General features: G+C 40.8%; 1 protein-coding gene across 11 annotated transcripts in view; it reads left to right on the top strand.

Moving 5' to 3' along the window:
• PDE4D (phosphodiesterase 4D) overlaps positions 1–16,798 on the top strand; it is a 1,048,840-nt gene that overhangs the window by 144,441 nt on the left and 887,601 nt on the right. For 9 of the 11 annotated variants that reach the window (XR_009761525.1, XM_061618426.1, XM_061618453.1 and 6 more), the window contains one exon: positions 11,071–11,183. Coding sequence is in view for 10 of the 11 variants with exons in the window: in XM_061618426.1 (XP_061474410.1) it covers positions 11,142–11,183 (42 nt within the window). In the remaining variant the exon portion in view is untranslated. The remainder of the gene's footprint in view (positions 1–11,070; positions 11,184–16,798) is intronic. The other 2 variants (XM_061618437.1, XM_061618462.1) reach the window with 1 other exon arrangement.

The raw sequence follows: 16,798 nt of genomic DNA, 5'->3' as shown, positions 1-16,798 counted from the left end.
CTATCTTTTTGGTAGAACAATAGCTGGGTTGAATAGGGATTAAAGGAGAAATTGGAGAAATTGCTCCATTTGGACCATGTTTTCAAATTGCCTGCACAAATGAATTATATGATTGTAGGCATGAGTGTTAGAACAGGAAAGGCTTCTCATTTTATCTTTGGCATCCAGTTCCATGCTATTCTATAGACATTGAGGGAAGTTCTGCATCATAAGAAGCATATCTTTGATGTGTGCAGCATCATGGACCCTGATTATGTTAGGGATGCCCAACCCACCCTTTACGTGCATTTTTGTATAAGATTTTCCCCCGTAGCTTAGCTCTTTTTACTTCGTGTATGAAATCTGTTTGTTTTTGCCATTTATTTAAGATTTGTTTTGTTATTTGGATGGGCAGAACCTGGAATAATAAAAAAATAGACTTGGGGAGGATGTTCATCTTTATAGCTGTAATTCTTCCTAGCCAAGAGAGCTGAGACTTCCCTCATCTTTGAAAGTCTGGTTTTATAGATTAAAATTTATTTTTTTTCAGCAATTTTTAGTTTTTGAGGATAACTACTCCAAGGATCCTCCGTGGCGCAGAGTCGTAAGCAGCAGTAATGCAACCGAAAGCTCTGCACATGGCCGGAGTTCGATTCCAATGGAAGGAGGAAGTTGAATCTCCGGTAAAAGGGGTCGAGGTCCACTCAGCCTTCCATCCATCTGTGGCCGGTAAAATGAGTACCCAGCATATGCTGGGGGGTAAAGAAAGGCTGGGGAAGGAACTGGCAATCCCACCCCATATATACGGTCTGCCTAGTAAACGTCACAAGACATCACCCTAAGAGTCGGAAACGACTCGCACTACAAGTGCGGGGACACCTTTACCTTTTTTACTCCAAGGTAATTTGGTATTTTTGGGCATAGTTTAAATGCACTTTATTGACCTCACCCAATATCAGATATTTGCGTTCAACTTCTTTTGACTGTTGGGGGAAAAAAAATTTCAAAGTATTCATGAAGTGCATAAAATCAACACAGCATTTTTATTTTTATTTAGTTTTGTGACTAAATATGTAAAACATAATAAATCAGATCTCAGTTGATTTCTGCCATTGGGGAAATAATTCAAAATGTTCAGCAAAACCTCCATCAATGACCCAGTCCTAAGTATGTTTACTCAAATGTAAGTTTGAATGAGTTTGATGGGAGCTTAGTGATCTTAGTGACTTGTACAGAGGAGGCTGGTGCCCATTTGCACTGGAAAGGCAAAAGTCAGGGAGGTCAACAGTAGGTGGAGCCAAATTCAATGGCAAGTAGAGACAGAGCCAATGATAAGTGGAGCCAATAATTATGGTTTTGTCCTAATCCTTCTCCTTGTTTAGGCAAGGGCAACACTGAGATTTAAGCAGAGCTTGGAAAAGTTACTTTTTTTGAACTACAACTCCCATCAGCCCCAGCCAGTGCAATGCTGGCTGGGGCTGATGGGAGTTGTAGTTCAAAAAAGTAACTTTTCCAAGCTCTGGATTTAAGGAAAATCAGAAGGAAGTTAATAGCCAATTCTATCCCCTGATCTGGTAGTAAGTAAGGAGGCAGGCAGGTTAGGGCTGGATGAGGGCAGAATGAGCTTGGTGGAGCAATGCCCCATTTATCCTAATGGACCAGCCTCAACTGGACTTGTAGTCCCAGTCACAGGTGGGAAATGACACTTCTATGAAAGTTCACATTCTCATGTTTTATGGAAGCCTGTGATATATCAAGTGGTGCTTTCATGTCAATTGCCATATGCTTTATCAAAACAAGCCCAAACTGATCTGTTGTATGCACTCTCTCTCTCTCTCTCTCTCTCTCTCTCCCTCCCTCCCTCCCTCTCCCCCCCCTCTCTCTGATGTATAATTTTTAAAACTCATAAGATGGAAATGGAACTGAAAATTCAATTGAATACAAAGTCAACTGCCTTCTTCCTGGCATTGACACAAACACACAAAATTGCCCAGGATGTTGATGAGATGGGATAGGATGGTTGTTTTCATGTCTTTTTAGTTGATTATTCCTGATGTTATGTCTGCTGGGGTGGTGTGGTTATGGTATCTTGATATTTTTAATACTGTTTTTGATTACTGTTTTGTTTTAACGTTTGTATATTTTAATCTGCTGTCATTTCTCCAATGGTTACTGTGTCCAAAGCTTTTTGATGTATAATTAAAGAAATCAAGGCAGACACTAATCCTGAACAATAACAGTAGACAGCTTTGGCTTTTTTACAGCTTGCTTAAGCATAGATGGGGCTATTTTGAACAAGAAAGCTCCCAAGAGTTGGTCTGTGTGTGTGTGTTTGCTTGCTAGATTTGGTGAGGATTAGGGGCTTATTTTCTATGTTTTTTTTCTTTTGATATGCCCTTGATTGAACAACATGAAGAAGACGGATAACCTCTAAGGTAGCACATAGTTAAATTGTGGAAATCACTCCCAGAGGAGGCAGTGATGGCCACCAATGTGGATGGCTTTAAAAGAGGATTAGACAAATTTGTGGAGGCTACTAGCCACGATGGTTATGCTGCTCTTAAATAGTCATAGGCAGTAGGCTTCTGAATACCAGTTGCCAGTAGCCTCAGGAGGGGAGAGTGCCCTTGCACTCAAATCCTCCTTGTGGGCTTCCCATAGGCATCCTGTTGGCCACTGTGAGAACAGGGTGCTGGACTAGATGAGCCATTGACCTGATTCAGCAGGCTCTTCTCATGTTGTTATATGAGCCAGTGTGGTGTAGTGGTTACAGCATAGTATATACTGGGGAGACATGGGTTCTAATTCACACTGAGCCACAGAGCTCATATTGGGGAAAATTGCTTTGCAAAAATGCACCTACTAGGGAAAAATCCAAACAAAACGGTGTGTATTAGGAAGAATCAGCACTGATATGCTGATAAAATTTCATGAGAATTTTATTTTAAAAAATCTTTGCATACCAATTTGGAAATGTGGAGAACTGAGTTTCAGTTTCCAAAAAGGAGAAACTGAAATGGACAGATTTGCCCATCTCTGCTGGCTACTCAAGAACATTTTAAACAAGTACATACTGTAGGACTGTCAGTATAAAAACACAATACTTACTTGCAATGCTTGAGTGTCAATGATGGGAGCAAGAGCAAGGACATGGCAGACCTCTTTTCCATGGTCCCCATCCATACTAGTAGTAGCCTTAAGGCAAGGATGGGAAATCGGTGGCTTTCTGAATATACCTGACTATAGCTCCCATAATAATAATAATGTTTTTATAATCATACTTTTGTGCATTTTTTAATGATTTGTAGAGTGGGTATCTCTCAAGATGTTGGACACTTAGGCAGATTGTAAAGTTTGTGGAAGGTCTATTCCTTGTTCCAGACCAGGATTCCAGAGTGCTCTGTGCTAAGCATAGACTAGTCCACCCCGGGGATTACAGTAAGCAGACAGGGAGAAAGAGAATTCTGGTAGGAAGAACACCAGTCTGCATGAGCTGTAAGCAAGGAGGGAACTCTAAAATAAACCTGCTATCTAACAAGCATAGTCTGAGTCCAGGTTCTTAATCCTAAGAGTCCCAGGCTCTGAACACAACAGAGGATTAGCAGTAAACTGTAGAATGTAAATGTAAATGTAAATTTAATTTTTAGATCGCCTATCTGGCCGAAGCCACTCTAGGCGACGTACATATCAAATTTCAATAAAATACAATAAAATACAGTAAATACAATAAAATACAATATAATCAGCAGTAATAAAAAAATCAAGAATCAAGAATCAACTTCTTTTTTCTAATGATAAATCTTGAAGATAGTAGCTGATAAGCATTTTATCAGTTACAGCTAAAAGCCAGTGAGAATGCTGTGAGGTTGCATTCATATGGATGTTGCGAGTTTGGTCAAAAAGTGGGAAACCATTCAAATACATAAATGCAACTCATTAACTGTGGGGTTTTGTCCATTCTACATCTGACTTCTGGGTAATAAAATGTTAGGAGGTCTGGACTGATTGAGTTTTTGAGACACATTTGAACTTGGAAACTGGAGAGTGTATTGAACCCAAAGCACTGACATAGTACAGGACCAGTGGCGTCACTAGGGGGGTGCGGGGGGTGACACCATCAGAGGGGGGTGACTCTCAGCTTAAATCTTTTAAAAAAATTAGGTTTCTAGGTGGTCTGGTTCTCGAGATATACATAAAAATGTCAGCTGCCCTCCAGTGGCATCACTAGGGGGGTGCGGGGGGTGCAAAACCCACCAGGTGACACCATCAGAGGGGGGTGATTCTCAGCTTTAATTTAAAAAAAAAGTTTCTAGGTGGTCTGCTTATCGAGATATACATAAAAACATCAGCCCACCCGTTAAATCTTTTTTTAAACTACTGTATAGCACTTTGTAGCTTTAACCCCGCCCATTCAGGATTGCAGCCGATCTGTGAAGTGTTTGTTTGACCTGTGGCAGTGTCTAGTAAACCTCATTGCAAGGCCAGAAAATGGTGGTCCCCCCCCCGTTTATCTGAAAATCTCATAAATTGGGTAAGTATATATATTTCAGTTTTTCCCCCTCTTGTGTGTAGGAGTCAGATCCTGGGCAGTGTTTTCAAAACCTTCCCAATACTTGCTTTTGTGGGGGTAAAAGCATTGCTAATCCCATATCTCCAGAGTAAATCCCATTGAATTCAATAGGATTTACTTTTGAGTAGACATGGTTATGAATGTGCTGAAGATCAATGGGACTTTGGAGTGAATGTAAAAAATAATTGTGTTTGTGTTGTCTTTCTGTCCCCCCCTCCTTCAGTCCTATTTTAAAGCAAGTAGGCAGGGCTTACTTAGGTATTACAGTTTTTATTCTGTAGGAAATGAATAGATTTTTTAAAAACTGATACTGATTTTTCTGCAATGACCATCTGGTTTGACAATAAACTATTATATGGGCTGTATGTATTTATACATCTGCAGTGTATGTGTGTAGTCTTTCCAACAACCCTGTGAGGTAGGGTTGGAAACCAAGGCAGCTCACAACAAGAAATAAAGCCATTTAAAATCCAATAACCATAAAGCAAGAATAAACAGTTGGAAAACAGCCTAAAGAGCCATGATTCTGAATTTTGGGTTGGGTGAATGAAGTTTATTTATTTATTATTTGATTTATATCCCGCCCTTCCTCCCAGTAGGAGCCCAGGGCAGCAAACAAAAGCACTAAAAGCACTTTAAAACATCATAAAAACAGACTTTAAAATATATTAAAACATCTTTGAAAATAGTTTTTAAAAGCTTTAAAAAAACATTTTTTTAAAAAAAAGAAAAGGCTTAAAAACATATTAAAAAGCAATTCCAACACAGACTCAGACTGGGATAAGGTCTCAACTTAAAAGAACAAGTTGAAAGAACAAGTTCCTTATCACTTGAGGCTGTAGTTCTCTGCACACTTCCCAGTTTGAGTAAGCCCCATTGAATACATTGGGACTTGCTTCTGAGTAAACAAACATAGGATTGCACTATAAATATATTTAAAGATTGTGTAATTCATAAACTTATTTGATAGTCATGTTTATATAAATATTTCTTCATACTGTGTCCCAATAAGTATTTGATTTCACACTATGGTTGTAGATGATTTTTTCCTCTGCATTTTAAGTGTGCCCTTCTTCCTGGGGGTGGTCATGGTTCTCCGTTGTTTTCATCCTGAGGGGAGGATAGGCTGAGAGATGTTGAGTAGCACATTTAAGGTCTTTTCACCTCCCCCCCCCTTTTTTATTTGTATTTATTTTATATTTCTCCAATATCTTCCCCTGGCTGTTTTTATGTATTTTAAATATTTTTAGATTAAATAAATAGGAAATCATAATTGTGAACCTCCCTAAAAGCAATTTACCCGTCCTTATGTTTTGGCAAAGTGATGGTGTGAAGGCATGCTGTTAGAACAAGAGACCATGTTTGAGGCATGTTATAAGGTGTTTGAGGACTTTGTCTTACTTTTTGAGACCTGTAGATTCATGTTGGAAAGAACACGTGCACGTATTGAATGGTGGCTTGGGTGGTGTTTTTTCAGTCTACGCTGCATGCGTGGGGAAGGTGATACATCATCTGGCAGCTAGCTTCATAACGTGAGAATGAAAAACATTTGGATCACCATTCACTTGTTTACTTTTCTCACTATTGAGACCACTTCATATATTACTTTTTCATACACAGAAATTTAATCTTTGTATAGGAAAAAGTATTTTGTAAAATATGAAGGACAGTGGGTGCCCAGTCAGTATAACCACTGTACAAGATCTACTCAGCCACTGTAATTACCTTTTTGTTTTGAGTGCCCTTTTGTCTGGGTCTTGGTTCAGGTGCGTATCCAACTTTGATGTGCTTATGGAAGCGGTGTGCAAGTAGTGCCCCCCCCCCAAGTGTGGAGGCTTGGACAAACATTGTGTTATGGAAAACCAAAGTCTGTGTGAAAGTACATATTTGGGAATGCCATCAGTGTAATCCTAAACACACTTAATAAATAATATCGAACTTGCACGTCACAAAATATATTACGGTCATGTCCATAAGCACCAGGAGGGTAGTCGCCCAGGGGATCTTAGTCCCTCTGCTATTTGGGAGCAGGGTCCCTATGTCTCCAAGCATCCTATAGTCAGCATGAAAAGGGAGTGTGTTAGTCACTGAGAAGGGTCTTCTAATATGCTTCCTTGCCTTTCCTGCTGATTGGAGCCAATCAGAGTGAAAGGAGGTGAGTCAGCCACTGAGAAGACTCTTCTCAGTTGCTAACGCTCTCCACTTACATGCTGTTGGCTCCTAGAGATGTTTGTTGTTGTGAGAGAACGCATTAACAAAGATCTCATTCTTAATCCAGGAGCAAAAAAGGGTGTATGTGGCTGCAACTATCATGAAGGGACTGCACTTCTGAATTTTCTACTAAACAACTGATAAATACCTATGTAACTTTGTGTCTGGAGACTTATTATTAAGAATCACTTTCTATAACTGTAAGGAGGTATGTCCACACGCATGCATCCCAGGCACCTAAATGTGGGGTGAGAGCAGCATAGGGACATAAGCAGATGTCTTACACCAGGGGTTCCCAAACTTTTCTTCTACATGGACCACTTGAAAATTGCTGAGGGTCTGAAAGTATCTGAAAATTTACTATGGGCATATGCAAGATAATTAACTCCCATTAGTGATAAGAGCAAGAATTTGGGCTGTGCGTATGATATTGTAATTTAAAGGTGTAATTTTAATTTTGCTAGTTGTTTATGTCACTACTATTGCCATTACATTCAGTGATATACGGGAATTACGATTTACAAGTAACATTAGTACAAAAAACATTACTAAGGATTCTGTATGGTCTGGTATGGGAGGAGGTCCATGGGGGTGACACCATGAGTTACCGCACTGGGTGACACCAACCCTAGTGACGCCACTGTACAGGACAGCTTCGCTTTCCTTGTGAAGAGGAGTCTAGACATTTGCAACAAGCTGGGCAGGCAGAGATAGCCAGACAGTGCTAGTCTCTAAAGCGGCATCAGCTCCTCCTAAATCCCTCAAGCTGCTGCTTGCCACCCAGCTGTAACAACCTAGTCCAGGCCGGGTTGCCAGCATGACAACTGTGAGCACACATTTGCCTGCAGAGAACTTCCTTGATGCCCACAGATTCTCTTCTCTCCTACTGAAAGAAGCATTCCACTGTAGTCAGTAACATAGGTTGCAGTGTGTGCTTGGGTGGTGTGTGTGTATGTGGTGTCTATGATATTTTCTTCAGGTTGGAAACCCCTGACTTAGGTCCCATCTGCACTATACATTTATAGCAGTATCATACCACTTTAAACAGTTATGGCTTTCCCCCCAAAATCCTGTAGTTTGTTAAGGGTGCTGAGGAGCTCCATAGCCAGGGTATGAGAAATGGGTACAACTTCCTCCCCTCAGAGCTGTGCTTCATCCCCCCTGAATTTTTTTGGGGGAAATTTTAATTTGTCTCATAATCGACAATGACGGACTTCATTTAAAGAATGACAGCTTGCTTTAAGAACAGGAGCCATTTAAGAATGGGACTGTCTGGAAAATTCAGTGAATAAGGCAGAGCGAGTTCTAGGCAGGTCAAATCTACTGACTATTAGTGTTCATTAAGTGAGTGCATTTAACTGTCCACCTATCCAAAGAGCCTAGAGAGCAACACAAAATCAGTCCCATAATATATTGCAACAAATGTTCCCCACTCTAAATTTAAGGTAGTTTCAAACTACATATTATTACAATTCAATTGTAATAATATGTACTTTGTAAGTGACAATCTTTTTAAATTCTTCTTCTAGTGCAGTGGTTCCCAACCTTTATGAGTACAGGACCCGCTTTATAAGCTTAAAACATTTTGTGACCCCCTCCCCCCAGGGAGGCAGGCTGGCTGCCAGGAAGGAAGGGGAAAAGCAGCCTTTCCTTGCAGCCTTGCTTCTTTTTGCTTCACAAAAAAAGCCGTCTCCTGTCATTCTGAGTAAGGGTGTCGTCAGCAGCAGCAGTGCAAGGAGATGGGAGTCAGTGATAGTATTCCCCTTTTCTTGTAGCTCCACCCTCAGCCTCCTTTGGCATCTGCCATGTGTTCTATAGGCAGATGCCTGCCCTTGGTGTGCCTGAAAGACACTCTGGCACTTCAGCAAAAATCCTCCCCTCTTGTTTGGGGCAAGGGGGAGGTGTCATCTGCAGCCGCAGTGGGAAGCAAAAAGTGTCCAGGGAGTGAAGACTAAAAAAAAAAAATTCATTTCTTTACTATTCGTGGCCCCCTCTGATTACTTTGTGGCCCCCCTGGGGGTCACGGCCCCCAGGATGGGAATCACTGTTCTAGTGAAAGAAAAAATAACTTTGCCACTTGGAGATTTGATTAAATTTAACACATGTTAAAACTGAATTACATCTCCTGCACAGTCAAAATGTACTGCTGTGCTAACATGTGGCCTTTTGCCCCCAGAAGCCATCAGCAACACTTGTACAGAGAATACAGACCCATTTTTGTGCCATTCAGTTGTCAAATAAAGTTTACCCTAAAGGAAGATGATAAAAGCACCCCCCACCACGCTTAAACTGTCTTCAGTCTGGCCTCTCATTCCATAATAAGCAATCAATTTCATGCTTAGCTTCTGAAGCATGCAAACAGCTGGTTTCCATCATGACCATTTTCAATTGTTGCCACTGTGTGTTTTCTTAAAGATCATGAACTCCTATTTCCTATAGAGAGAAGCATAATTTAAATGCATAATGTTCACTGTTTATTTTTAAAAACATCAAAATGTGTCACGTCTTTGGCATGAAGATGGTGTTCCCTTTATAGTCCCTGAGCTTGGATTAGCAATTTGACCTTGACTATCATCAGAATGTGACAAGAATATAAAGCAGGAGATTTCTCTGGAGCAAACACTTTAAAGAACCTGCCTAGAATAGCATATTTTCTAGTGATGCACTTCGTTGTGTGTGTGTGGAATATCCCCTGGCAAATAAGCCTGTGATATTTTCTTTTCCCCTGCATTGGCTTTTAGACAAAAGTGTACTCAAATATCACATCTAGAATCAGAGTACCTTTCAGCATTTTTTCTTCTGTTTATAATAAATAAATAAATAAATCTTGTTTTGTTGACCAGACATTTTGCTTATAGCCCTACTCAGTTTTTTACATTCAGATTCAGAGCTGGATATTGTTTTTCATCTGTATTGTGAACTATTAATAGACTGTGATAAGAATACGGTTTAGCCCATGATATTGCTAGATTCTGCAATGGTGTTAGGGCCAGGCAGATCCATATCTTTCTTTAATAGCTCTCTGACTGTACAATGGATATGACCAAGACTTTTACACTTGTGATTTTTATTGGTGTGTAGAATGCTAGGATCTTTTCCACCCCTTGCAGCTTGTTCCTGATGTGCTAGAGAAATTAAAACTCTGTGAACTGCATTTCCAGCTGAGATTTAAAGAAAGCAAATTATTAGATCCTGACAAATCAGTGCTGGTCCATGGATGACTCAGACAAAGCATGTTGTGCAGTGTGAAGCAAGTGGTTCTGCCTGTGCCAGTTGTTGCAGAAAGGCTGTGTTTTAAGATTAACATTTGGTAATGGGATCCTACCTCTATCCTACAATGATGGCACAAGATGTGGGTGAATTATGCAGCAATGCACAAATAATCTGCCATCCTTGATTGCTCTGTACCTTTCAAAATAATTGAGATGTTTGTCTTCAAAGGGCCTTTAGCCTAGTCTCACAGGGCTGCTCATGGGCCAACCCAGGCAAAGTAGAGTGAATTCACTCTGATTTCGAAGGGGAAATAGATGGGTTTCTGGGTTTTCTGCAGCTCCCATAGTCTACAGAATCCACAACTTAATCTCAAGTTTTCTTTTTTTCAAAGAAAGATGCATCATATTCACACATCTATGAACATGCTTGTGCAATCTTGGCAGTTCCCCAGTGGATCATCATTTGTGTGAACATGCTGGCTAATGCATTTACCAGCCATGGATCTTGTTTAGAAAGTGGAGGAGCAGGTCTGTTCCCCCTTTCTACAATGTATATATAAAGCAATGCAGGATATTTAATTTATTTATAGACAATTTTTCAGCCCAAATGTTCCCCCACCAAGTGATGAATAGCATATTAAAACATGATATACAGCAGAGTGCAATAAATAAATAAATTAGCAAGAAAAATGATGCAGGACAGCAAGATATGGGGGCTATGCATGTGTGCCGAACAATATGTACAAAATAATCAAATATTGTGCTGTCTGTTCACATATCGCCTCAAAAATAAGCCCACATCCTATAGTTGGGAGTGACATCTTAAGGCCATAGAGAAATGTGGAATTGTCCAAAGAATTCTGGGGTAAAGAATACCACTTTTGTTTTTAGTGACATAAATACATTTAGCTAAGTTGAAAGCACCAACCACATTTATTTGGAATGTGTCTGTGGGCTGTGCACTGGAGATCCTTGGATGCAGTAGTGTACACGCAAATGCCTGTGGATTGCTATTCCATTTTTGGTTCTGAGTGCAAAGATAGTACAGCATCATGTTGGGTCATGTGAAATAATAACGGAATATTTCTTTTCTATCAGCAGGCATTTGGATGGGCAAGTGACAGAACATCTACTTATAAAACCCAGACAGGATCAGCAACTGCAGCATCATGAACAAGAACACAAATACTTTATATGTCAGGAGTAAAAGTGTAAGTAAGGGGTTTTATAATAATCTGTTTTTCCTTACAGATCTATTCAACTAATTATGGTGGGGTCTTTTTGTACTGGATTCATTCTTTAAAATCACTGATTTTGGTATTACTATTTAGTACTAGTATGAAAATGGAAATGGACTGCCGTCAAGTTGATCCTGACTTATGGTGACCCTACGAATAGGGTTTTCATGGTAAGTGTATTCAGAGGTGGTTTACCATTGCCTTCCTCTGAGGCTGAGGCAGTGACTGGCCCAAGGTCACCCAGTGAGCTTCATGGCTGTGTGGGGATTCGAACCCTGGTCTCCCAGGTCATAGTCCAACACTCTAACACTACACCACACTGACTCTCAGTGTATTTTTAATCCATTTAAAAGTACTTGTGAAAAGTCTGTCATCAATAGGATGTCAGCAAGCTAAAATTCTTTCTCTTGATTGTTGCTTCTCTCTTGTACTATTTTCTGTTACTCCATCTATATATATCTTTGTGCAGAAAATCATCTCTGGAAAAATAACTCTTTTATTGCCTTATGGCATTTAGGCTGCAATCTGGGAGCAAGACCCACTAAATTCAGTGGGGCTTATTTCTGAATTAGGCATGGGCATTTTCTGTTGGTCTATGTCAGGTGTGAGGAACCTTTGGCCCTCCTAATGTTGCTGAACTGCAAGTCGCATCATCTCTGGACATTAGCTATGCTTGTTGGGGTTGATGGGAATTGTAGTTCAGCAGCATCTGGAGAGCCAAAGGTTCCCCACATCTGGTCTACATTGAAGCATAGATGTTTTATTTCTCTGTACTGTTATACCTCTGCCACATGTGTGGAATACCTACAACTGTAATATGAAATCATTGTTTTAAAAATTATTTATTTATTGCATTTGTATACTGCCCCATAGCTGAAGCTCTCTGGGTGGTTTACAACAATTATAATCATTAAAAACAAATATACAAATTTAAAAACACCTTTTTAAAAAGCAATTTAAAAACACATGCTAAAATGCCTGGGAGAAGAGGAAAGTCTTGACCTGGTGCTAATAAGATAACAGTGTTGGTGCCAGGCGCACCTCGTCAAAAACATCATTCCATAATTTGGGGGCCACCACTGAGAAGGCCCTTGTTGCCAGACTCCCAGCTTCCCTCCGACTAGGCACCCAGAGGAGGGCCTTGGATGTTGAGTGTAGTGTACGGGTGGGTTTGTGTTGGAAGAGGCGTTCCATCAGGTATTGTGGTCCTAAGCTGAGCAAGGCTTTATAGGTTAAACCCAGCACCTTGAATCGAGCTCAGAAACATACAGGCAGCCAACGCAAGCAGGCCAGAATCGGTTTTATATGTTCGAACCGTCTGGTCCCTGTTACCAATCTGGCTGCTGCATTTTGCACAAGCTGCAGTTTCCGAACTATCTTCAAAGGCAGCCCCACGTAGAGTGCATTTCAGTAATCTAACTTGGAGGTTACCAGGCATGGACAACTGGAAAAATCTTTACATTTATAGAGACATTCATATGCAACAAGCATCTCTCTCTCTCTCTCCACATATACTTACTTGTCTATTACAGGGCTGCCTGATGTGGTACCCTCCAGATGTTTTGTGGACTACCAATCCTGTCATCTCTGACCATTAACTATGCTGTCTGAGGTTGACATTGATGGGAATTGCAGAGGGCACCATGTTGGCTACCCTTGATCTACTGTAACCCCCTATTGCCTTGTAAGGATTTTTGTTTCTGAACTGATCCTAGGTGGTGCATAAAATATGGATAAACTCTATAGCTTTGAAAAACATGGTGAAGCTACCTAATTAGAAGCATACTATTGACTAGTATTACGTAAACATTTTTTAAAGGTCAAAAGTTATTTCATCATCTTACCATTTGGCAAAATATTACATTAAACTTTTCAGATACTGCAAAATTTGTTATCCATATCTTTAGATGCAGACAGCCAGAAAATCCTAAACACTTAATCTGCTTGCATTAGGTTTCCATTCAGATGTCACTCTTATAACAATTATTTTGTTGTGAGATCAGGACCTTGAAATGCAAAGCAAATGAACACCTTTAGTTAATTAAGAGAGATTAAGGTGAGGATTATTGCCTTCGCTAGAAGAGGAAATCATTTTATTTATTTTTTTGTTTGTTTATAAAAACATTCACAGTCATGTTCTTTACTGGCTCAGAGGTGGTGTAATGATTCTAGGATTTCAGCTTAATCTGTAGACCTTCACTGATTTCATGGGCCTCACAATGTCACTGCACATACTTTATTCCCTACATAAGAGTTCTCTGCAGGTGTGTGTTCTGTCTCTCTCAAATTGTCAGGATTATGCACATCAAAGCCACTCTGAGGCTGTTGGTTCCGGCTTCCCTGTTCTTTTGTTGGCTAATTTCACATAAAGGCAACCATGAAAGGTGCTTTAGAGCTTAGCTTCTGCTCTCTGGTCCTGTAGAATTATGCAAAAATATCACGCAGTTCAGTTAGAAGTGTTTGAAAATGTACCTAGCAGATTTTTAAAAGAGAGAGAGAGAAATGTAGTACCTGGTATAGACTTGGCTTCAAATCCAGCTTTGCCAGGGTGGTTTAGGTGAAATTGATTGGATCCTCTCAGTGACCTACTGCGCACGACAGAAGCTGCTTTACACCAAGTCAGCCCATTGGTCTATCTGGCTCAGTGTTGTCTGCACTGATTGGCAGTGGCTCTTCAAGGTTTCAGGAAGTAGTCTTTCCCAGTGCTACCTGGAGATGTCAGGGACTGGACTTGTAAACGTTTGCATGCAAAGCATATTCTCTACTGCTGAGCAATGGCTCAATGGTATGTGGAAGAACTGGTGTGTGGAACATCCTCCTTAGCATTGCATGTCAACTGGTCACCATGCTTTTGTGCAAATGGGTACATGATAGCATTTGACAATGGAAAATGCTGCCTAATGGATGTTGTAGAACAACTGTCTGTGGATTTTTTCACAGAAGGGTGAGTGACTGACGTTTGTGGGAGATGTCTTGGAGCACTGATTTAAGCAAAATGCCAAGTGTGACGTATTCTAATCCTCAGTCTCTCGCCCACAGAACAGTATACAAGAATTGCAGGCCACAATTTGCTATTGCATGAGTCGAACCACTGCAGTGTCTGGTTGAGCATGACTCTAAGTCTCAGGTATAAAACTGACTTCAACACAGCTTCCTATCATACCAAAACGGTCTGTGGCAACTACAAAAGCCAGATCACATTTGCATATTTTGTATTCCTTCTGAATGAGGTGTGGGATCTCCAAGGGAAGAGAACTGCATGACTGGGGTGGGGGTGAGCGTGGGAAGCCATTAAAAAAAGGAAATGCAGTCTCACCTTGTGTCTTTCCTAGGGTTGGGGGAGAAAATTGATTCAGTTTGCATTTAAAGGTGAAACTACCTAATTTGCATGTCCCAAAACACTCTGCAAACTGAAACTAAAATATGTAACTTGTCCCTCGGGTCCTCCTCCGTGCAAATGTAACGCCAATCTTCAAAAAGGGATCCAGAGGGGATCCTGGAAATTACAGGCCAGTTAGCTTAACTTCTGTCCCTGGAAAACTGGTAGAAAGTATGATTAAAGCTAGATTAACTAAGCACATAGAAGAACAAGCCTTGCTGAAGCAGAGCCAGCATGGCTTCTGCAAGGGAAAGTCCTGTCTCAGTAACCTATTAGAATTCTTTGAGAGTGTCAACAAGCATATAGATAGAGGTGATCCAGTGGACATAGTGTACTTAGACTTTCAAAAAGCGTTTGACAAGGTACCTCACCAAAGACTTCTGAGGAAGCTTAGCAGTCATGGAATCAGAGGAGAGGTCCTCTTGTGGATAAGGAATTGGTTAAGAAGCAGAAAGCAGAGAGTAGGAATAAATAGACAGTTCTCCCAATGGAGGGCTGTAGAAAGTGGAGTCCCTCAAGGATCGGTATTGGGACCTGTACTTTTCAACTTGTTCATTAATGACCTAGAATTAGGAGTGAGCAGTGAAGTGGCCAAGTTTGCTGACAACACTAAATTGTTCAGGGTTGTTAAAACAAAAAGGGATTGGAAGAGCTCCAAAAAGATCTCTCCAAACTGAGTGAATGGGCGGAAAAATGGCAAGTGCAATTTAATATAAACAAGTGTAAAATTATGCATATTGGAGCAAAAAATCTTAATTTCACATATACGCTCATGGGGTCTGAACTGGCGGTGACCGACCAGGAGAGAGACCTCGGGGTTGTAGTGGACAGCACGATGAAAATGTCGACCCAGTGTGCGGCAGCTGTGAAAAAGGCAAATTCCATGCTAGCGATAATTAGGAAAGGTATTGAAAATAAAACAGCCGATATCATAATGCCGTTGTATAAATCTATGGTGCGGCCGCATTTGGAATACTGTGTACAGTTTTGGTCGCCTCATCTCAAAAATGATATTCTAGAGTTGGAAAAGGTTCAGAAGAGGGCAACCAGAATGATCAAGGGGATGGAGCGACTCCCTTCCGAGGAAAGGTTGCAGCATTTGGGGCTTTTTAGTTTAGAGAAAAGGCGGGTCAGAGGAGACATGATAGAAGTGTATAAGATTATGCATGGCATTGAGAAAGTGGATAGAGAAAAGTTCTTCTCCCTCTCTCATAATACTAGAACTCGTGGACATTCAAAGAAGCTGAATGTTGGAAGATTCAGGACAGACAAAAGGAAGTACTTCTTTACTCAGCGCATAGTTAAACTATGGAATTTGCTCCCACAAGATGCAGTAATGGCCACCAGCTTGGACGGCTTTAAAAGAAGATTAGACAAATTCATGGAGGACAGGGCTATCAATGGCTACTAGCCATGATGGCTGTGCTGTGCCACCCTAGTCAGAGGCAGCATGCTTCTGAAAACCAGTTGCCGGAAGCCTCAGGAGGGGAGAGTGTTCTTGCACTCGGGTCCTGCTTGTGGGCTTCCCCCAGGCACCTGGTTGGCCACTGTGAGAACAGGATGCTGGACTAGATGGGCCACTGGCCTGATCCAGCAGGCTCTTCTTATGTTTTTATGTTCTTATGTTCTTAAACACAACCATCCTTCAAAATTCACATTTCTCTGAATTTTGCAGTACAGTTCTCCAGCCAAGAAATGTGTACAAAATGCAATATTCCAGGGGAAAGTGTGCATAGGAATGCATGTATTACAAAAATGAATTATATTAGGGGAAACCTCTATGCAAAAATGTGTACATAAGGCAAAATTGCGCACAAAAATGTGCAAACTAGGGGGGAAATTGCACTAAAATGCTGATGAATTTTCATGGGGACTTAATTTTAAAAAAACTGCAAGCTGATGTGGAAGTGTGGAGAACTTAAGACTGGAAAAAGGAGAAACAGAGAGAAATCGAAACGGTCAGATTTGCTCATCCCTAGCCTTGACATACTTGAAGGGCAGATGGTAATAATAAGTATAAGAATGACATGGTGTTCCCCTTTTCTTGCAACCAACGGTGTGGAGTGAGGATGGAGAAATCCATCGTGTAAAGGAATCTTCACCAACCACTGCTGTACTGGCTGGGGATGATGGGGTTTGTAGTTCAAAACCTCTGGAGGACACTAGGTTGGTGAGGACTGGTGTAAAAAAAACCATCAGGTTGTGGGGT

Source organism: Rhineura floridana, chromosome 1 (assembly GCF_030035675.1).
Source record: "Rhineura floridana isolate rRhiFlo1 chromosome 1, rRhiFlo1.hap2, whole genome shotgun sequence".
NCBI classification, from domain to species: domain Eukaryota; kingdom Metazoa; phylum Chordata; class Lepidosauria; order Squamata; family Rhineuridae; genus Rhineura; species Rhineura floridana.
The sequence above is the reverse complement of the archived record's forward strand: the minus strand, read 5'-3'. Positions and strand labels throughout refer to the sequence as shown.